This window comes from Carica papaya, chromosome 2 (assembly GCF_054855325.1).
Source record: "Carica papaya isolate Zhongbai chromosome 2, ASM5485532v1, whole genome shotgun sequence".
Taxonomy (NCBI): domain Eukaryota; kingdom Viridiplantae; phylum Streptophyta; class Magnoliopsida; order Brassicales; family Caricaceae; genus Carica; species Carica papaya.
In genome coordinates, this window is record NC_142310.1 from 2,570,502 (window position 1) to 2,594,368 (window position 23,867).

General features: G+C 33.4%; 2 protein-coding genes across 3 annotated transcripts; both read right to left on the bottom strand.

The window, feature by feature from the left end:
• Positions 1–778: 778 nt before the first annotated feature.
• On the bottom strand, positions 779–2,887 carry LOC110807138 (uncharacterized). Its single transcript, XM_022032173.2, has 4 exons — positions 2,627–2,887; positions 1,966–2,177; positions 1,619–1,883; positions 779–1,242 (listed from the first exon to the last, which is right to left on the bottom strand). The coding sequence occupies exons 1-4, from the start codon at positions 2,885–2,887 to the stop codon at positions 946–948; spliced, it is 1,035 nt and encodes a 344-aa protein (XP_021887865.1). The 3' UTR covers positions 779–945.
• Positions 2,752–17,573, bottom strand: LOC110807137 (Sodium Bile acid symporter family). 2 transcript variants are annotated; one of them, XM_022032171.2, is made up of 16 exons: positions 17,268–17,573; positions 16,970–17,069; positions 15,351–15,458; positions 15,202–15,269; positions 14,886–14,964; positions 12,877–12,935; positions 12,627–12,695; positions 10,926–11,039; positions 9,184–9,205; positions 7,916–7,983; positions 5,831–5,916; positions 5,294–5,423; positions 5,062–5,163; positions 4,850–4,984; positions 4,700–4,736; positions 2,789–2,889 (listed from the first exon to the last, which is right to left on the bottom strand). In XM_022032171.2, exons 1-14 carry the CDS (start codon positions 17,442–17,444, stop codon positions 4,910–4,912), a joined length of 1,257 nt encoding a protein of 418 aa, XP_021887863.2. In that variant the 5' UTR covers positions 17,445–17,573; the 3' UTR covers positions 2,789–2,889; positions 4,700–4,736; positions 4,850–4,909. The 2 variants fall into 2 exon arrangements, with proteins under 2 accessions (XP_088068739.1, XP_021887863.2); XM_088212613.1 differs by lacking the exon at positions 4,700–4,736 and having other exon boundaries at positions 2,752–2,889.
• Positions 17,574–23,867: the final 6,294 nt, after the last annotated feature.

The window sequence follows — 23,867 nt, forward strand, 5'->3', positions numbered from 1 at the left end:
ATAAGCTCCATTTATGAAAATTTGAAAGACGCTTGTTACTTATTCTACCAAGATCCAAACCACCAAAAGTAAAAGTATCTGCATTTGTTATGGTAAGGCTTGTATTTTGCTTCAACAGATCCACCATGATCTTGTACTATTTTGCTTTGGGATAAATGGACAAAATGCTAGTATAGTTACAAAATTTAAGAGAGTTAAGCTATCACCTCTTGAAGGGTATACAGACTATACTTTTAATAATTTATATTTTATGAATATACTAATCTGTACTAAATGTATATACCAAACAAACTTTATTTGTTATTTTCCTATAAGTAAACCTCGTAGTTAATATAGATTCAAAATTAGTCACTATCAATGAGCTTTTTTATCAACTATTTTCTACTAGTAATGTGAAGAAAGTTCATGAGAAAGAACTCATCTCTATTCTATTTCTGGTTTGGCCTTTTGAAATGACTTTACCCCTTCATAAAAATCTCTTTCACATTTCAACTCCCAACTTCTAATCACAACCTACCCAACCACTCCCTCTTGAAATTGATTTTACCAGCACTCCAATTTTCTAAGTGGAAAATTTTAAGAATGGAAACTTCTAATCTAGAGAACATTTCTTTAACCCATTTGTTAAAAATTCCCAGTTCTTCTTTTGGAGAGAACACAATTTTCAGGACTTTGAATTTGAGAACAAAGATGTTTGTATTTCGCAGTGCTTCAAGATGGTGTTTTCTTATCTTATTTTTTAATAAATTATAAGTTGTTAAGAATAATATGCTGATGATTTGAGAAAAAGAAAACACTACTCCCCAGTTGTGGTTTTTTTTTTCTTTTCATTTTTCCATAGAAACAAACATGTACCAAAATCAACCTCAACAAACAAGACGTAAAAGATGGGTGAAAATGACCCAGAAAAGGGAAATACAGAGTAGTTGAAGCATGAAGAAGAAACTACTGCTCTCCAAGTAAAAGGGTTTTTATAATAGCTTCAGCCATTCCATCTGCATAAGGAAACATGTGTCCTGCACCGGGTAATTCATGGTATTTAATCCATGGAAGTTTTTTAGCAATGTATTGTTGCAGAATTGTTGGCACAATACCATCTTCATCTCCTTGCCATAGATGAACTGACCCTTCATTGTTTGGAAATGGGTTCTGCAGATCCATGGGATCAAATTCCCAACTCCCGAATCCAACTATCATCTCCCGATTTAAAGATTCGTGTATCCCTTGCTGCATTGCCATTGACTGCAACACATAGCATAATCAATTGTATAATATGTCAATAGCATTTCCATCTAGTGAATATTTCTACCATAAATTAACTATCTATTTGTTAAATAGTTCGAACTTCTATTTCTCTTTATGAAATTATGATACCGGTTGGATCCTGTCTCATGTATGTACATGTTATGAGGTTTATTGTGTCATTTTTTTTTTATAAAAAATTATGTTATTATTAGTGGACATGTACCACCTAATGATTAAGATGTATAAAAATTTTTACTTAAAAAAAAATTTATCCAGAGATTGTCTGGTTAACTATGCAACATTATCGAACTTTTTGAACTTCATACAAGGACATAAAAATGAGAAAATGAAACAGAAGTAAAGAGATATCTACCATTAGATCTTGTCTCCTAGCAATTTTTAGCAGAATTTGCTTATCCTGTGGGGAAAAGATCTCCAGCCTACGAGCAATAACAGCGGATGCAGGGAATAATTTCTGGGTATTCCACCAGTAGAGAAGCCATGGAGCATAGTGAGCAACTCTCAGCGCCCATTGATCCTGTGGCAGCTGCTGGTAGTAAGCTGCTTTCGATAAATTTGCAGGAAATCCAGGCCACCAGTAATTCACAACAGGGCAAAGCAATGTGGCTCCTGCTAGCCTGAATATTACTACTTTTTAATTAACTTTTGAACAACTAATAAATTAAAGATCCCAACATATAGATATATAATTATATATACCTGTGAGGGATATATTTAAGAATTCCCCAAATAGCTTGGCCTCCCATAGAGTGTCCAGCCACATAGAATCTGGGTCCAAGACCCAACTTATCTGCAACTTCTTCCACATCTAAAGCTAAGCTTTTCGTGGTTCTATTTGGGTCAGGATCACTTTCTCCATACCCTGGTTTGTCAATTGCCAAAACGTACAGTCCTAGTTCCTCAATGACCTCCTGCAACATAACAAGCACATACATGTAAATATGTGTATAATATACAGAAAACATGAACATATTATATGAAAAAAAGAAAGAAAAGGGAAGACCCAATTGAACTAAAATAGCATATAATATACAGAAAACATGAATATGTTATATGAAAAAAAATGAAGAAAAGGGAAGACCCAATTGATCTAAAATAGCATATAACATACAGAAAACATGAATATATTATATGAAAAAATGAAGAAAAAGGAAGACCCAATTGACGAAGAAGAGCGTATAATATAGAGAAAACGTGTATATGTTATATGAAAAAAAATGAAGAAAAGGGAAGCCACAATTGAAGTAAAATAGCATATAATATCCAGAAAACATGTATATATTATATGAAAAAAAATGAAGAAAAGGGAAAACCCAATTGAACTTAAAGAGCATATATATATATATATATGTATATGTACAGGAGATAGTTGTGTTATAACGACTGCATCATGTCTAGAAGAGGAGAAGGCATGTATATATATGATTCTGTGTTTGGCAGATTCTATAGGTACTCCATGTTCTTTGTAAGCTAAATGTCTGCCGTCCCTCAGCTTGATTCTGGGCGCCGTGACCGGCGGACCGCCGGGAGAGCCGCAGAGGTTTTGTGGCAGAGGACGGATGGACTGATAACACCATGCCAAAACTCCAATCAACAAGATTACTGCAACCTTCCCCACCATCCCTGTCATTGAGAACGCAGAAAAAGATAAATCTTTATTACACCCCTTACATCAATATTTACGCCTACAACCGCACACACACATATATATATATATAAGGACATCTATTTATTATTATTTTTTAGGGATAAATTTTTAGTTCAATTTCTTTTTTTTTTTTTAAAAGAAGATAATTTCTTTGCATGGTAAAGGTGTGAATCATGAACTATACAGCATGACATGTTCTTATTTGATTCTGTCTACACTGACCTCTGTACAGTTCGCTAATAACTATAACACACGTATATATTTTAGAAAAGTGAAAAATTTGACGACAAGTAAAACCCATTTGAATTTCTTGATTAAAAAGAACACCCACTTGAATTTGTGGCCGAAGCAAACAAACTTCGAGAGCTTTCAAACCGGTGCAAGTCAATTTTATTAGCTCTTTTTTTTTTTTTTTTGTCAGTTTTATAAGTTCACTGGAAACAGAAAACGTTTGGGTGAAGTCACCAGCTTATATATATATATATATATATATATACCCACTAATAGTTTATGATTATTTTCTCACAACAAAACTATGGTTTTGTAAATTCAAAGAAAAAAGAGAAATGGGATGCACTTCACTTTTTAAGTTTCTACATTTCATGATTTATATATAATTAATAACATAATTCTTTAAGAAATATAACACATTCAAATCCATATTTTTATAAAAATATATGAAAATACAATCTATATCTTTACAGAAATACTCACCATATACTAAGAAATTACTTAAGAGTGCAAGAAAAATTTATGTGGCTGTATATTTATGGGGAAAAGAAATTATTTTTCTTGATTTCTTTCTAAATTGACAATATTTCTTGGTAACGTAATAATTTCAAACGACAAATTAAGTGGGGCAAACTATCAATTTCACGTTTTGGGCCACCAGGTAGAGATGGCTTCATGAAAATGATGAGGAGTAGATGTATTAGAATGGTAGTTAAGAATGTATTGTGTTCTTTGCGGACACCTTTGTGAATTTGCATGCACATATTTGTTATAATTATAATTGGGTGAACTAACCCTACCTATATATATCATCTCTAACCATTCAGGTGCCATCAAAACTTGGGATTTTATTATATTTTTTTTTTGAGTGAATCAACAAGAATTGAACTATGATGTGAGATTTTTTTTGTTTTTTTCTTTGGGTTGATTAAATTTCTTCTAATCAAATTAGATTCAAAGTTTTAATCAGCTTTCGAGAATTCTACTACGAGTAAATTCCTAAATTAGGAAGAGTTTTGTTTCGTTTTTGTCATTGTAGACTACGATTATATTGAATTAACTCTGAATTTTTTCTTTTTTTTTTTTAAGAGACTAAGAAAAGAAAAAGAGTCTTATTCTTTTGTGCACAAAAGTCAAAACCAAGATCAACAAGAAAAGAGGAAAAGAGAAAGAATTGATATCACAAGTATTGGATTTAGTCCACATAGAGATACATACATGTTTCAATTTTCTGGAACAAGTAAAAAAAATTGTTCAATAAATAAACAGGTCATTTTCAACTTGTTGGTCAATAGTTTTTAGAAAGAACAAACCCACATAATTTTTCATTTAATGAAATTAGATGGAAAATAAAGTTATTGAAAAATGCAGCATTAATAATAATAATAATAATAATAAATATAATTTTAGTTCATATGTAAATATTAAGAATTCCCTTGTAAACTGTATATTAAGAAAACTGATGTTGCGGCAGATGATGGGTTTCTGAACAGCTCTAAGCATTTCTTTCATTTTTTAAAAAGAACAAGTAATTCCACTTAGCAACTGACTTACCACTGAATGAATAAACTTTGTTCATGAATAACTTGACCTGAATTATTCAACAACAATGCAATGATAAGCCCAACATGAAGGGAAAATGTAGCTAAAAACAGGCTGAAAAACCCTATTGAAGAAGGCAAAATCAAATTTTCACTAATTTACCTGCACCATAACGCAGTTTTGTCCCTCTGTATCTAAGAAGCCCAGCAGCATTCGGACTCTTCAGGCCAATTTGGCCTTTGTAGATGAGCGATCCTTCCGAAGAAAAATGTTGACAAGAAAAGAGTCCATGACAATCTGCATAATTTGTTTGTCAAAACTATATTAATGGAGTTCAAGCATGAGAAAACAAATGGAGATAGTCCAGAAATAACCTGAAGTATATGAGCAGCAACACAAGGAAGAACCAATAAACCAGATTCACCTAATGCTCCACCAAGTTGCTCCACAACTGCCACCATAACAGGTAGAGTTTTCTACCCAGGAACAACAGCGAAATAACAACAATATTCAGGACAATATATAGAAAATGGTGAAGCACTTAATAAAAGAAAATTTCTCTTCTATTGCATTAAGTCAAGGTTAAGTATGTAATATGATCATCACCTGACTTGCAACAAGCAGCAACGCACTGAAATTTTCTTCCTTGGCAAAAACAGATTTACTACCTCCAGAAAGAGCTGAAAGGGCTCTAATGGCAAGAGAATTGAAAGCTAATAGGAACAGATGCAGCATTCTGAAACATAATTGTAGAATCCTGTCAGTTAGGGGTACTGCATTGGAGGCTATTTCAATTTTGTCAAAATTCTACATAAATGGTCTAAAGATTTTTGGTCCATTTTGCAACCAGCGTGATTCGCAAGTATGATTAGGCATGAGTTTATCTTAGTTCCACATACACAGTAAATCCCACCCATGGAAATAGAGGATCCGTACTCCTGTATTGAGAATATATTGATAAAATTACCAGATTTCTTTATTCAGTGCTGCACCAAATGAAGGCCGATTATCTCAAATTTTGCACAGCTTAATACAACAAGTAAAGTGGTCTTACAGCAGAAAACACTTTTTTTTCGAAAGAAGTCTCAAAGTAGAAAACACTATCAAACTAATCAATTCAAAAGAACCAGGTTGAAAACATACATTCCCATCCCAATGGCCACAAGAAAAATCTTAGGCTCAACCATCAGCAGCAGTGACCTTGACCTGCTCACTTGTATCCACGGTACCTGAAAAGCCAGTATATCATTTGAATATTAATATATCTTAAGTTCCAAAATCTAAGAAGCATATAAGCATAGAAAAGAAAAACCATTTGCTTCTTCAGGAACTTGGTTAAAAATTGGAGCAGTTTAGGAGAAACATTGAACCTATCTTGCAAGAGCTTGCACATGTACATGGAATAAACAAAAAGGGTGTATAGCAAATTTAGTTTGAATTATGTGGAAAACAGAGTCAAGAATATCAAATATCTGGGGCTTGTTTAGTACACTTTCCTCTTTCATCGCAAATAATATTAGATGACAGTAACATTTTTAACAAATTTTGTCGTCCAAAAATGATAATAATGAAAACAAGACAATTATTATTTTTTAAATGAAAAATAAGACGATTATAGGACCAAGTAAGTGCAACTTGAAAGTTATTATGTATATCATTTGAACATTAATATCTCTTAAGTTCCAAAATCTAAGAAGCATATAAGCATAGAAAAAAAAAACCATTTGCTTCTTCAGGAACTTGGTTAAAAATTGGAGCAGTTTAGGAGAAACATTGAACCTATCTTGCAAGAGCTTGCACATTTACATGGAATAAACAAAAAGGGTGTATAGCAAATTTAGTTTGAATTATGTGGAAAACAGAGTCAAGAATATCAAATATCTGGGGCTTGTTTAGTACACTTTCCTCTTTCATCGCAAATAATATTAGATGACAGTAACATTTTTAACAAATTTTGTCGTCCAAAAATGATAATAATGAAAACAAGACAATTATTATTTTTTAAATGAAAAATAAGATGATTATAGGACCAAGTAAGTGTAACTTGAAAGTTATTATGTATATCATTTGAACATTAATATCTCTTAAGTTCCAAAATCTAAGAAGCATATAAGCATAGAAAAAAAAAACCATTTGCTTCTTCAGGAACTTGGTTAAAAATTGGAGCAGTTTAGGAGAAACATTGAACCTATCTTGCAAGAGCTTGCACATGTACATGGAATAAACAAAAAGGGTGTATAGCAAATTTAGTTTGAATTATGTGGAAAACAGAGTCAAGAATATCAAATATCTGGGGCTTGTTTAGTACACTTTCCTCTTTCATCGCAAATAATATTAGATGACAGTAACATTTTTAACAAATTTTGTCGTCCGAAAATGATAATAATGAAAACAAGACAATTATTATTTTTTAAATGAACAATAAGACGATTATAGGACCAAGTAAGTGTAACTTGAAAGTTATTATGATAGCAATGATGACAATGAAAGGCATCTATGACATGCATGGTTCAAACAGTACCAATAATTCCTTCCCCCGGGGTGATGACACAACAAATCTAGCTGAAGTAAAGATATGCTGCAGATCTCATTGTGAAACCCAAATCCACCATGATGTTTTATGAGATCTTGATCAAATAAATATCATCCTATGATAAGTTGTTAATCACAATCAAGGAATGAGTTCGTCTGCTTGGGCAGTTGAAATCCGTTTTCCTGTGAAACTAATACCAATGTAGCAAAACAAAAAAATTATGCCTGAATCTGATAGAGGCAAGAAATTAGAATATTTGTTTGAAAATGATAGAAAATGGAATAAACCATTATTAAATAGCAAGTTGAAAGACAATACACTGACAGATTGAAAGACCATTCACTTAAATAAGATTTAAACATCTTCGGCAAGAATGATACATATGCACAAGGCATGAAGTTGTTCCAGCCAGTCTGTTTTTTTTTTTTGGCAGAAGCCTTTAAACCAGACATATTTGCTACTGTAGAACATGATAAAACCCAGAATCAAATGGACTTAGGATACAATCAATGTCTTCAAACTCTAAACCAAAAATCTGAATTTGGATGATGACATACTGATGTATTTTCATGGTAGTTCTCCAATAAAAGAAAGAACATAGATCATCATTGCTTAAGCTGGGATAAGAATATTCCCAAATAAAAACTTCTAAGAGGTAAAAGTTTCAAGGGAAAAAGGCAAGATTCTGATCTTACTAAACTGAGGAACAACGCACTGATCTTTGAGAAAAGCTTAGAGTTTTTATCAACAGAGTCCGCCAAGCCTGTATTGTAAAGTGAATCTATAATTAATTCATGAAGTCATCTGACGGTACCAAGTAAATGCAACAGACCTCTAACTACTACTACTATTATTTTTTGATAAAAGAAGAGCTATTATTACAAATAGAGAAATCTATTACACAATAAACATTGAATAAATAAAATACCACCCAACCAAAATAGGAAAGTACAAGGAAACAAAAGAAAGACCGAACAAGATAGCAACTAAATCACCTTGCCATATAAGTAAAGGTGCTCTCAAACAAACCATTAATCTTCATCGAGAGAGAAGCAAAGAACACCACTTTATCCCTAAGCATGTGCAGCAGCTGAAATTCCTAATATCCTAACATTTTGTTCTAACCATAAGACCCATAACCCAACAAAACTTACACTCCTTGCACTCTCAAAGTTACTGTTAGAGTATAAATAATAAATTAGACATTTTTTTTTAACTTTAAGCTTTTAGATAATTTGTCACCTACCTAATTATCTCACATAGTAGCAAAGTTATAGGTCTTAAGATCAAATCCTAATTACAACTCCATTTCTTTTGGTTAAATTACATACAAGGTATAGTAGATCAATATATGATCTGCTTTCCAACAAGCTTTAGCATGATGTAGTATTTTAGAGTATGAACGATATATTGTATTATTTCCTGTTAGCTTAAACTTTTTGAAAAACTACTCATCAAACTTAATTATTTTACAACCACGTAAAGAAAAAAATATGAAAATATTTAAGGGACACACTAAAAAAATTCCAAATGCGAAAAATAATTTAGAGCAAACACTCCACACCGCATCACAGAGAACGAAAAGATGATTATTACCCTCTAAGCTCCAAAAGCACATCAAATAAATGCAGGGAATAAAGGTTTATGAGGTCTCGAAGCCTAGAGCATGTCATTGATGATATTCCTGTTTGAGACTGTGGTCCAGAAAAACCTTTTTTTTTTTTTAAATAGTGGTCCAGGAAAACTATCCCCATATAATGACCTTTTCACCTTCCAGAAGGAATACAGTAAAACCATTCTTGAATAATAGGGCAACGCAGTAAGAAACTCAAACATAGATTTGCAAGTAAACACCCAATGAATCAGTAGGAAAACTTCCATTATTAGCTCTATGAGAAGGAAACAAGGCGTTATTCCGTTATTTTTACTCACTATTCAAGGGATAAGAGAATAACGGACACACCTTTGGAGGATTCTCGTAAGACCTGTAGATTATGAAGCATTGATCACCATTAAAACAACAAAAAGGCAACAAAGATATCGGATAAAAAATGGTAAACAATCATCCAAAGGATTAGGTTTACATGCAAGAACTAGCATGATATATTGTTACTATTGAAAGATATGTTGTCCCCACTAGAAGTTGATAAGGAAAAAAAGTAACAAGCCATGTCCACATGCGCATGCACATTCAGGCACACAAGATGTATTATAAAAATGTATGAGTGCCACATGCTATGTTATTCATATTAAAGAAAAGGCAATTTAAGTTGAGGGATATAAGGATAAAATACATCCTATGTTATCGATTGCAATCAATTATCTATTTTTTTTGCATTTTAGATAATTTGTATATATAAGATTGTTATGTTTAATAAAATATACATAAAAAATCACTCTTAATGTGGTATCAGAGCTCTAAGTTAATAAATCTTATACTCTTTTACAAACCATATTCGATCTTTATTGCCGAAATAAGAAACCGTAAAAGGGACCAGCCTTCATTACTGGCCATCACAACCCTACCCCTCAGCAACACAAACCAGCCATCTCCACCACAAGCCAACATCGTAGCCAGCCATCTCCACCAAGACCAGCCTTCATCATCAGATCCAGCTCCTCAATCACACCCTAGCCATGATCGTCCTCAGTCATGCAGTTTGCCCATACATGGACAGCCAAATCACGGTCACTCTTAGTCGCACAGTTCGCCTAGATGTGCAACTCGGCCACCACTCTCTTCTGCCACGCCTATTTGCATCTATCTGGGAGCCGCTGTATCTCCCACCACAACCAAGACAGTCGCATCTTTTGACAGCATAGTACAGCCACATCTGTTGCTGCCAGGAATGAAAGCTGGTTTTGGCTGCTGGTGGCCGCCAGCTGCAGTGGCCGGCAACTAGGCTAAGGTGGCTAGTTATGAAGGCCGGTATCATCTCTTTAGGGCTTTTCTTATTTCGACAATGAAAACCGAATATGATATGTAAAAGAGTTTATGATTTTTTAACTTAAACCTCTGATACCATGTGAATGAAATATGAATTTTATTGAATAATAAGGCCCTATATATACAGATTTTATAAACAATATAAAGAAAGACTATTAATTATATGAGAGGAGTACATTACTAATATACTTTTTACCATACTTATTATACAAATACACTTCCCAACAAAATCCACTGCATTACTAATAATCCACAGTTGTGGCCCTAGACGACAGTTGTTCACCAGATCATGGACCTCTATCATTCTTGGAAAATGAAAAAGATGTTAGCCTCCCTTCCTTCTGAACCCACATTAAAGGTCTCCTCTCAATCACCAAGAGCTTTGACGATAAGATCAGTATCACCCAATATAACTACTCTCAAACTCTCTCTTTAGAAGACGGATTTCACTACAGTTTGCTTCTTCTCCATTTTCTGCCCACCTCTTTCTTGGCAGTATTTGGACAACTCCTTTCCTTTTAGAGAGATAGACTTTACTATGATTTGCTTCTTATCCATTTTCTGTCCTTTTTTTTGGCATTCTTTTGATAACTCATTTTTCTTTTCCTCTAATTTCCACTTCTTTTTCTAGTTATCCTGTATAACTATTTCCTTTTCTACAAAAGCTCTTGCAAACTTATTCTTGGGCCCTTTTGAGACAACAAATGCTTAACCATGTAAAGAAATAAAATAAATATAAGAAGATAAAAGAGTATTACCTTTCCCACAACTAGAGGGATTAAAAGTGTGAGGATAAGACTTCTGAACAATTGCTTAGTTGGAACAGAGACACCGACTCCATCAGCTATGAACTTCGCAATAGAAAATGGAACCTGAAATCATTTAAATCTTACAGACCTTTATACTAATCAAAACAAAAGTTTCATTCAGTTACTTGAATTGCAAAAGATTATTAGATACATGTGAATACAGCTAAGAGATTGAGGGCCTACGAGAAAGAGGAGAGAGATTTCAATAAGACCATCTCATCATGCAGAACAGTAAGATTTTTTTTAAAATATATGCAGAGTAGTAAGATACTAATCCAAAATATAAAAATTTCGTCACATAAATGAGACTTGGGAGCATAAATGCCTTTTGCAAGGATGACAAAAATGCAACTGTTAGAAAACCATTTGCCAGTCACATGTTCAAATTCACTAATTCTGGCTCAACTAAAATGTCGCCTACACATTGTGAAGTATATTAGTGCAATATCATCCAGGAAAAAGGATACTAGTAAGCTGCCAAGCAGCCTTTCCTACTAAAAGTTGGGAAGGAAGACACAGGGGGGAAACAAGTCTTATACCACCATAATTTTTGTGTATAGTTGGATATTATTTTTAACGAATAGTTGGATATAGCTGTCCATAAATACAGATAATATACACCATTAAATTTATCAAATATTTTTAAGTATCTTATTCCAGGTTACTATATCTTAATCCTGAAAAAGTTCAATTTAGAAAGCTAGTGGTATAAGTGTGTGTGTATAGACAGACACATAATATATCAGTAAATGATCAAACCGATTTTCGCCTTTCTCAAATCAATAAGAAAATCAAATTCAATTGTCCTGTTTATAACATTATCAGCACTGTAAGTCATCATTCCAGCAGCAGTATAAATGGATTCACTCTCAACCAGATGTACTATACGTATATGTATCTAATTTTTTGAGAAGAAAAAGGAAAGAAGTGTGCACACACAGGCACAATTTTACATATATATATATATTTCTTGAAAAAGCTGAAAGAGGCTATAAAGGAAGATGATAAAGATTATTCTCACTATTTTCTTTGTGAAAGAAGAAAAACTATCAAGGAGAGAAAAAAGAAAAGTACAGCAATTGAGGATAAGAGGTCCTCATAATTAAAGAACAGGAAAGGACAAGGAAAGAGAAACTAAAAACAAAAAAATTAGTAGATAACCACGCCCGGTCTTTTTGCAAAGTAGATGAAGAGCATCCCTAAAACACACACATGAACATTAGCCCAAAGAGAAGCTCGAAAGTTATTCTATCTCATAGAACCAAAGGAGGAAAAAAATCGGTTAAAGAGCCTAGTTGACATAGGACAACCGATGGCATGACAACAATTATTCTACAATATAAAGAAATAAAAGATAATATGGGAAGAGAACAGAAGTATAAAGAGAAAGAGGAAAAAAGGGATAAAGATAAAGATTTTAGAGGGAGAAGAAGAGGAATGTTAGGCAGCCATGAAGGGAAGAGAGAGAGAGAGAGACAGAGAGAGAGAGAGAGAATAAAGTCGGAAAGCCAAGTTTAGAATGATACCCAGCTTTTGCTGGTCAATACTTCCTCACTTTTGCAGTCAGTATGCAAAAACTTTTTGGCATTTCTAATCACCATGTACTTTGAAGGCCAAAATCTAGAATGCCAACAGTATGTTGCCACTTACTATTAGAATTCCTAACAAATTAGATATGACTGTCATAGCAAGAGCAAGTGCAGAATTCCCACCAGCAAGCTGCATTTGATGAATATAAAACACTATATTAAGAGTAAGAATAAAACATATTAAGAAATATAAGTGACGCAAATAGCTTTGTATAGAATGAATGAGGGTTGACAACCTCCTCTATACCTTTATCCATTAGTAGATCTATATATAGAAAAATAATTTTAAAAAATACAAAGTATCAGCATACTTGAGTAAGCGCTATCCCACTTGATAAAGTAGTTGGCATACAACTAAATATAGCAAGCCCTGCAAATAACAGAATGATCATGAAAAGCTTCCAATTAAGCAAGATGAAATACTATATGAATCTCAGTGAATAATGCTTTCAACTCTGTTAAAGCTGTTAGGATATTAGCATATCAGGATAATATTTTTCCTATGTTATATTGATCCATATTATAGTCTTTTGCTTCACACTTATTTTCCAATTATTAGTTCTCCTTGGAGCTTAGCATTTTCTAAGTAGTTTAGTGTTTTCTCATTGGTTTATTTTTTCAGGCATGGATTACTCATAAATATTCATGTACAAGTTTTCCATAAACATAACAAACAATTTAAGTCAAAGTTTAACAATTTAATTTTCTTCATCTTCATCACATCAGCATCCTCCTGCATCAAGAACAGTGAGATTGCTACCACAAAGAGAAGCAATTGAAGACATCACTACATATTACCCAAAATCAGCTAACCAGAAAAAGAAATAGATGTAGAAGACAATGATATTCTGACCAAGGGAATGTCAAGTCACCATAGAAAACCACTGTAATGAATGCATGGCTCACACACCAATGATCCAAACAGCGTGTTGAACTGCAGAGAAAAGTGAAATGTTGGAAAAGAGCTTGCACAGAACTGTTAAATCTCTTCCTTGGATAGGAATGCTGTAACAGAAATTGAGTGGCAAACTCAATTCTATCTCCTGGTTCTCATAAGCAACATGATTTTTTCTTCCAGGTTCAATGCAATTGACTCGTCTTTAATCTAATTTGCCACCATGCTGAATAACATGATGTTATTGCGCCTTAAAGCAACACCATATAAAAGTCATAGACTGCTGCTTTTTCGTTTGGTAACTAGTGTTTACAAGATTACTCCTGAAGTACTTTCTTTGAAATTGGGTCGGGTGTTGAATGACACCTTTCTATCATTCAAAGTTCTTTTGTGGGTAGTAGGAAAACCGTTGACACTTCTCACGCTGCTAATAAAGTAGTAGAGCAAGTTAAGAGATCAACAGATAAGGTGTTGATCTTTAAAGTAGATTTTGAGAAGGTTACGATTGGTGTAACAGGGACTTTATGGAAAAGTATGATAGGTTTAATAGAGGCTTTATGGACAAGGTTATATTGAGGAAAAGTTTTGGTGGTAGATGGAAGAGAGAGAAAAATTCCCCATTACCATCAGCCGAGTTAAAACTACCATCACTGTTCACCATTGAAAGTAGCGACACGCTGGAAATTGTTGCTCAAGTTCATGGTCAAAGACCATATGGAGTTCACCTAGCTCTCGCTCTACAATCCTTCTTCCCCAATTCAAATATGGGTGTCACCTAGTTAACAAAAGATTCAAAATCCTCCATTCTGTTTTGCTGATAGAATTCAACAATTTTTTTCCAGCAAAAAGCAAGCACAGGAAAGAAACTCTTGATATTTTCTTGATTCTAAACAGGAAAAAGACTCTTGATACTTTCTTGATTAAACCTATGGAGCTTCTGTTCTCGGAAGTGCTGTAAGTTCTTGCTTCTAGGATTCAAGGAAAGCTTAGAGTAGTGGAATGGAATCGGTTACAAAAAACAAGAATGAAACCATCTGCTGACTCTTCGACTTTGTCCATTTCTTTCAAACCCACTATTCAACAATCAACACTATCACACCACTCATCAGCCATCAAAGACTTTGTTGCTAGAGTTTCATTTGATCCAATGACCAGACGGTGAAATATGATTAGGTCAGGTTAATGCCTAAAGGGATCCATTGATCAAGAAGTTATATCTAATATTTTGTGAATCACAAACCTCAGGATCATTCAATGAGTTGACTTTCATACTTGACCATCGATCAAAGTTGTGAAAGTGCTCGTGCAACAGTCACATAATAAGGTGAAAACAACAGAAGAAGAGAGAACCAACTAAGAAGTCTACGGAAATGTTGCTTCCTCAAGGGACAGAAACAAGCAAAAGAAGAAGTTTAGTAAGCAAACCTGTTACGAATTCTTGAGGTTGGAGCTGAACTTGCAAAATTAGCCTTGAGAAATATGGTGTAAATAAGAGAATGGAGCACTGGATCAAAAAGAGGGGAAACAATTTAATAACATAAATGCTAATGTTGACTAAATGCTATTGAAGATGATATACACAAATTCCCAAAACTTGAGAATATGACCTGAGGAAACAGAAACATAAGCAATAAGAAAAAGGTAAAAAAAAAAAAGAAAAAGAGGAAAGAATGGGAAACAAAACTGTGGGAAATAAACCTACAAAATGAATAATGGCACAGAAGGGAATTCAAGACCATACTAGCCCAAACATTCCTACAGACCAAGCTTCTACAGCAGCACCAATTGCTTCACTACGCAGAGTCAAACCTACACCACATGTAAAAGGAGATTAAATAGGCATTAGAGAACATAATAGCATGGAAATTTGCTAAAATCTAACCCAATTACCTGAGATGATAAATATTCCTACTGTGCTAAATTTTGACAGAGAATATCTATCAGCAAGACAGCCAAGACTTGGATTTGCAAATCCAATTGCCACTCCACTGACAAGAGCTGCAAACAACATCAGACTTTCAACAGAATGATAATGATTGCCTAAGATGTGTAATTTCATGATCTCAATGAAGCTAACACCGTGCTTTCAACAGAACTCTAATAATCACCCAATGCAGGCAATTTCATTATCTTAATTAAGCAAACAAAAGAAAAAAAATGAAATAACTCATTCAGGAACAACTTATGGGAGACAATGAGAAGTATGATACTTTTTAATTGCCAAATAATTGATAATTTTTACTTGATTCATCTGCCAACCAGAAACTTTATTGTTCAGTTTGCTGGGTTTTCATTACAAAAGTTCATCCAAATAGATCCTATGATCATCTCAAGGTTAAATTGGTAGCCAAGGGCTACAGTCAAGTATATGGATGTAAATCCCTCAAAAAAAATGTATATGGGTGTAAATGCATTAGTGTGGTTTGGTTTACACCTATAACCAAAAGATAACACTAAATTTGATTTCTCAAAAAATCAAAGCAAACCAAACTATTTTAGCATAAAAACCAGACTGGACCAAATAATTCAGTTTGGTTTAGTTTGATTAAGCCGATCTTTTTTATATATTATTCTATAATTTCCACTATACAGCACTACCTTACATTCATAATAATTAGGGGTATCAATTGTTTAGTGAAAATTAAAAAACAAAACAAAACAAAACCGCCAAATAGCTTAGTTTGGTTTGGTTTTTGACCCTACAAATTTTAGTTTGGATTGGAAACTAAAACCAAAATTTTTAATTTGGTTTAAGTTTACTCTGGAAAATTTTTAAACCAAACCAGTCCAAAAAATCCGAATTTTCTGTACAATAATTAGAAAATAATATATATGATCAAGCTAAAAAGTGAAAATGAGTTGGATTTCATACTTCTTAATAACTAATTTATGTTGCAAAGTCATTTATTTTGTGAATATTAGATATATACATAACTTTCTTTTGTTTTGCAAAATTGTACAAGTCAATATTGTCAATATTGTTTTACGATAAGTATTTATTTTATAAGAAATGTAGTTTTAAGATACATTGTTATGAATATAAGTCAGTATTGCCTATTGGAACAAAATTCTCAAAATTGCATTAGAAAACAAATTCAAGGTTCAGTTATAGGGTGTAAACGAAAACAAACCAATTCATTTACACCCTTACAAGTAGCATTGACATTCCATACACATGTATAAGAATTTTTAGCTCTTTATTTATAAAAATATTCTAACTATTAAAGGAATTAAAATAAGATCTGGAGCGGGTATTCTTCAACAGCTCATTTGGTTCAGTGAGATGTTTGTTGTCCTGCAGAAGAGAATAGCGATATGGGAATTGTGAATCTTATATCTAAAAACATGTATCCATAATGGTTTGAATAATCTTAGAGAGAGAATGCTCTTGTCGTCAATTAAACATTCTGGCAAAATAGCAACTATAAATTAGATATGTACGTGCAAATTAAAGTTTAAGTTTATAGCTTCAATAAGCAACAGAAGTAGAAAGCATAAAAATACCATACCGAAAGGAAGAAAATTATTCGAGGCGAAATCCAAAAATTGTTTTGTCAATCCCTTCGCAGGACCTGAAGTGATATCAGCTTGACCTCCGTTTCCACCTACCTGCAGCGCAACCAAAATTCTTTTAACACGACATAGGGAACTTCCATTTCCACGAAAATTAAGCTACATAAGACTAGGAAATTACATTCTTCGGCTACCAACATTCAAGTAACATCTGGATAAATTTAAATTTTCAATTCCCCTCCTAATTTTCTAAATAAACAGAAAATGCGAACGTAAGAAGCTAATTGGCTGGACCTTATCTGGCTGTTGACAGGCTCTTGTTGGTCTTGAAATCAAGCGATTGCAATTGAACGAAACAGAGCGACTCACGAGGAGTGAAGAGCTTGCCAGGAAACGGGGAGTCGGGAAACAAAACGGTGACGTCTTGGCGTGCCGAGGTGAGAGAACTAGAGAGTGAATGGTTCCCGCCATGAGAGCAAGCCTGTGTGCAGTATGCACAGAACTATTCCCGGCGTCGACCAGAGGTCAGTCGGGGAAGAATTGAAGATATTTGACCAAATGTTTTGCCGGCCGAATTCCTCAAGGCAGTATTTTTAATTATTTAGTTTCATTTTTTTTTCAATCGAATATTTATTTTATTTTTATTAAAAAATATATTTTTTATCAATATTACAGCCACTTAATAATTAAAATTATTTTATTTTATTTAAAGACTATAAATTTTAATTTTATTAAAAATATAAAATTTTCGATTCCATACAATTAATAATTTAATTTTTTATACAAAAAAAAGTGTTTAATAAATTTTATTAATGAAAATAATTACATAAAATTAAAAATTTGATTTAATTTTTTTAAACTATATATTTCTTATTTCTCTAGTCAGAGTGCAACTCACTGGTGATTATGTTGATGAATTAATTATGTTTTCAATTGTTTATTTTAATATATAAATATATTTGTTAGAAATATTCTCAAAAAATATTTATTAAAAATATTATTTCCCCCAACAGTAAAAATTATGTTTTATAGACATTTATCAGTAATTTTTTTCAACAATTTAAAGTAAATTTGCTTATATGTATATATTATACATATAATCTTCTTAAATCGAATATATATTATTTACTGAGACAAGTTGGAAATTATATATATTCCAATTAATTTCTTTTATATAAAGTGTAAATTTTATTAAATATAGGCAATAAGTGAACGTCACCCGTATACAAAAATTTACAAATCAATTAAAATATCAATAAGTTCCGATAAATCTTCCATAAAACAAAGAGGATGACCCGTAACAAAAAAAACTAAGAGTTTGTAATCATATATTTTTAAGAATATCAAAACCATTTACATTCTCAACCACATCCGAAACATCAGATGACCCATCGCAGTAGAGCATAAAATTGATAGGAATTGCAGAGTATTTATCAGATCAGGAAATCCCTGCTTAAGAACATGAAATAGACTGTTCTCAAGGCAGTCAATCAAAATCTAGAGAGGAACTATACAGATTCCAATTTCTTGAGCATCAAAATAACCCACCAAAGCTATTAGTTGAACAAACTCACTACATTCAAGATATGGGTTGGGAGCATTTACTATACGTATTGAGGTAAGTTTAGTTACATATATCCACGAATTTTTTTTTCCAACAACACGAACATCCACAAAAATGCAGCGATTTATTACAAATTTCTCCAAAAAAAAAACTAGAACTGCAAGATAGAGAGAGTTAATAGTATTATTAAGTACCAAAAAGTAACAGGATTTCAATAGCAAGAATTCAAAATTTTATTACCTAAACAATTAATATCAATTATCTCTACTGAACAAATGTTAAAATTTAAACTAACTAGTTACAATTTCTAAAAGGAAAATTAATGCACTACAGGGTCCAAAATTTACTATAGGATTCAAAAAGATATAAATGATGTTCAGAGTTTTTAAGACTAACCTTAGTAGCATTGAGATGGATTCCCAGGTAGTCTAGCTCTTCATCTTGAACTCTTACCAAAGAAGTACAAGTAGTTTCGACTTCAGAGACATAAAGGTTTAAGTTATCCATCTTTCAGAATATATTCAACCTTCCACCAATTCATTGTCCACTCTATATTGTTTTCTTCTCTATCATTCCTATCTCTCAATTTCAGAAAGACATCATCTTCTATCTTTTCTCCCTACAAATTGCATCAGGTCAGAATCATAGTACCAGAATCAATGCTTTTTGGCGAAATCTCAGAATCTACTGTTCCTCACTTCTTCCCTTTAACATTTACAGATCTTAGATAATCATGGTCTTTCTATTCTGGAATATCTCTACAAAACAAATGAAAATGAACCTTCTTTCTTGACTCTAAATCCCATCCCAATACAGTTCAAGCCCTTCCTGGGCTATCTCATCTTATCTCAAAATTTTAATCCAACATTAACCAAGGTGATTTTGAACCATGATACCAGTCAAAATTTGCCGTAAGCAGATCAAGCTGGTGCTAAGCAATGTAGCTGTTATATGGGTGTATAAAATTGGAAAAAGTTTATTAACATAGATCCTAGTAATTATTAGTCCAGGTAAAAATGTATCAGTTTACTGATGCAAAACCATCTAAGCCTAAATAAGAAGGATGATTTTAGGACTTTTTTTAAGATATCTTATTTCTTCTATTTAGGAAGTGATACTTTTTTTAATGTTTGAGTTTATTTAAAAACTTAAAGACTTTTAGAAAATTTAGATTTGTTTTCATATTAGTTGGTTTCCTTTTTAGTTAAAGGTTTGAACCTATATGAAGCCTTCTAATTAACAATTCGTATTACTTTTGGACTCGGTTATTTTTTTTTTGAAATTATTTCACTATTCTACCTAGATTTTTTCATTCTTTCTTCTTCACCTGTCTAATGTTGTTCTTTTCTCCATTTAAAGTCTTCCCCTTTATCTGCATTTGTCCGATTTATCTATTCTTTTGTTCTCTTTCCCATATTTTTCTACATTTCTTGATCGTAGGATAATTTTGGTTCTACTGTTAGTTGTTCTACATCAAATGGTAGTAGAGCTAAAAACCTACCCCCATATTGTTGCCAAAATGTTATATCCCATAACAGTGGAATAAGAAAGAGCAGAGGACTTATAATTCTCGAAATAATGAATTTAAATTTAGGAATTCCGAAAATAATCAATTATTTACATGTTTAATTATTTTTTTATAGACTATGTCTGTTGTATTAATAGTATTATGTAAGTCTTAGGTAAGAATAAGTTTAGATTAAGACAAAGGTAGTTACTAAATCATGGATAGGAAGAAAACTTCCAGAAACTAACAACTTTCTCCTTCATGTGATAAATACAGAACTTTCGTCTCTGAACAGAGAGGTATGAAAAAATTTTTATCACTTGTCTTACTCAGAGATCGAGGAGTTCTATCTTAACAAGTCCATACATTTAGATCAAAACAGGTAAAGGAACAAGAACATAATGACACCCTTTAATACCTAATAATTTTTGAGTTCATCCTCCCACAACAAGATCCATAAGCAGGGACCATAACACAAACTTTCTATTTCAAAAAAAGGGACACTTAATATGGAAACAAACTTGGCTGCCACTACTACTTCATCCTTCAATTTCTTTCACCATTGAGCCGCCACCACCATGCAAATTGGAGCAGGGGCCTCTGACCAGCCTCCTACTGAAACATCATTGCCCAGTACCATCAGAAGCCCCCACAAAATATTCTTTTTTTGAAATATCAAGTGTGTAGTATAATATTAATAGTGGCATCAAGGAGGTGCCAAACCCATGTACAAGAAATTTACATTTCAATCAAATTATTAATAAGGTCACTTTAACTCCCCCATCAAATAAGGAGAATGACTCATTAACAAAAAATTAAGGGTTTAGAACCATCTATTCTTAAGTACGTTAAAACCATCCACATCATCTGCTCTCCCAAAATCCCTCATATTCGTTTCCTTCCACACAATCCAAAAAATTGTAAGCCGAATTAAATCCAAATGCTTCCTCCTACCCCTAACACTTTCATGCCCAAATTTGATCTCACACGATCCTGCCATCACCTAATTTATGCCAAAAAACCCCTAAACCATGGTCTGAAGCTTGGACACGACCAGACACCAAAGCAAAACATGATTGCAAGTCTCCTCTGCCCTCTTATACAAAAAACAAGTGTTAACCAAAATCTTACCCATTTTCCTCAAATTATAATAGTCAGAATCCAATCCTTGCTGGCTTTCCAAGAAAAAAAGGAAACACGAAACTCCCACAAAATTGAACTAAGCCCTATTCGTCGTGGCTGCCTTCATTGTTGCAACTCCTGAGCACGTCAGCATTATTTGACTCCAGGACCAGGAAAAGGAGCTGCAGATCTACCTTTGGTTAGAAACCCAGTAAATAAGTCACTAGAAAGCTGTATATGAGCAGCAACACCATTTTCTAATAATTTCTTTAAAAAAAAAAACACCATTTTCTAATAATGAAACTGGGCTAGCCAAGCATAGAATCATCTGAGCCAGGCTGACCAAATTGAGCTAAGCCAAGCCAAGTGGCCAGGCAGAACTGAGTCGCTAGAGATTAGCCAAGTTGATTTTTCAAGCTGACTTGAAAATTTGTTGTAAAAAATAGAATTTCTTTCCAAGGTACTAAATATTCCCTTTGATTCTTGGTTTTTATCCATTGGCTAGCATCAATGGACTTGCTAGTCTTATTTTATCATCCAATTCCTACCATAGAGTGCACTTCCTCTTCTGCTTCTCCCAACAACCAAGATTCTAGACATACTAAGTTGAAGCTACAAATAGCTCAAGTCCTTAAATGCTTGGGAATCTGGCTTGAAGAAACCGAAACCAACCAACCCTCTACAAAGCAACCAGATAATCCTTGAAAATTAGTCAAGTTGGCATAGGGTATTCTTCCTACTCTTACTCCAGAAATACTCTTGAGTCAATTGTGTGAAATTTTTTTTAGGCAACTTAATCAGATCCCACAAAGAGGAATCATTTTTACAATGATTAATTCGAATATGATCCCTTCAAAATTCCAGATATGCAACCTGTTCTGATGTAAATGCTAGGCATTCATTACACTAGGCACGCTGATCATGTAGAAAGTACCAAATGAATCCATGTGACAAAATCTGTTGGGTGGCAATACGGAACATGAACCAGCACCAGCTACAAAGGCAGACCCTGTTGAGTGGGAAAGGTCATCCCAGTTTGATGTTGTTTGGAGTGATGAAGATTGTTGCGCATCTTGAATCTCAAAATCGATTGATGAAGATTGTTGTGCATCTTGAATCTCAAAATCTTAGATGATTATTTGCATTCTAACTTGGTTTTTAGTTCTTTGCAAGTGAAGGAGAATGATTCAAAACCATCTAAGCCTATATAAGAAAGCTGATTTTAGGACTTTTTAATAGATTTTTCTTATTCTTCTATCTAGAAATAGTACTTTTAGGACATTTGAGTCTATTTAATTATTTAACAACTCCTGAAACTATGAATTTGTTCTCCTATTAGTTGGTTTCTGTTTTAGGTAAGGTTGGAACCTGTATCAAGGTTTCTAATCAACTGTTTATGTTAAGCTTGGAATTGATAATGTTCTAGTTGAATTATGTCACATTTCTAACTTGTATTTTTCTCTCTTTATTTTTCATTTTTTGCCTAATATTTTTCTTTTCTCCCTCCAAAGTCTTCATCTTCATTCCATTTTCCCTCTATCTATCAATTTTTCTATTCTCTTCCTTTACTTTCCTCTATTTCTCTATATTGTTAGGTGGTTATCACTCTCCACCAGAGCTACAGAAGGAAGTGATCCTAAAAGGAACTCATAATCATAAACCTCCCAGTGATTAAAATTTCTTAAAACTTCCACATGCCACTCCCTCCTACCTCAACTTCTCTAGATGCATTCTTTACTGTAATGTTCTTGAATCTTGTGATAACAAAAATCTGTGGAAATCTCTCCTTGAACGTTTCCTCTCCGAGCCAAGGGTCGATCCAAAAACTAGTTTTCTTCCCATTACCTGCCCTCTATCTAATACATCACTGAAAACTTTCTCTTCCCATACACATTTTTTTCCACACACCTATACCATGTGGTCTTGTCACACCTCTGGGAAGACAATCTCTCTCCACTGTCCCAAACTTTGATTCAATAATCCTACGCCAGAAAGTTCCACTCTCATTCATAAACCTCCTAATCCACTTACCTTGAAGCACTTGATTCATTTCAACTATCAATCTCAATCCCAACCCTCCATGAAGCAAAGGCCTTTTGAGTACATTCCACACTACCAAATGCTATCTCATTTTCTCCTCCAAGTCATCCCAAAGAAATCTGCATTGAATTGCATCCAATTTCCGTACAACACTTGCTATAATTATTAAAAGGGACATATAATACACTAGTAAGTTTGATAACGTACTTCTTATAAGATTAAGAGACCCCCTTTTGGATAACAAATTCCTCTTCCATCCTATCAACCTGCTCTTGAACCTAGCCATAATAGGGTCTCACGTCCTCACATCTTTGTATTTTGCTCCCAAAGGCATACTCAAATACTTGATTAGAAGCTTGTCAACCTTGCATCCCAAAACTTTAATCAATCTCTCTGTATTTGCCCATTCACCCAGTCTCACCAACTCAGATTTGGAACACTTAATATTGAGTGATAAATGAGCTAAAGTGAGCCAACAAAGACCACAAGACTTGACAAAAGATCTATACACGCTTCAAGAACTCCCTAGTATTGGTGATTAAGAAGCTCATACAAATAAGTTAGTCTTTACAGAGTTTTTCTATTTATTTACTTTCCAATGAATTGAGCACATAAATGGAGAAAATTCAGAAACAAAAAATCCTGAAGCAACACAGGGAAC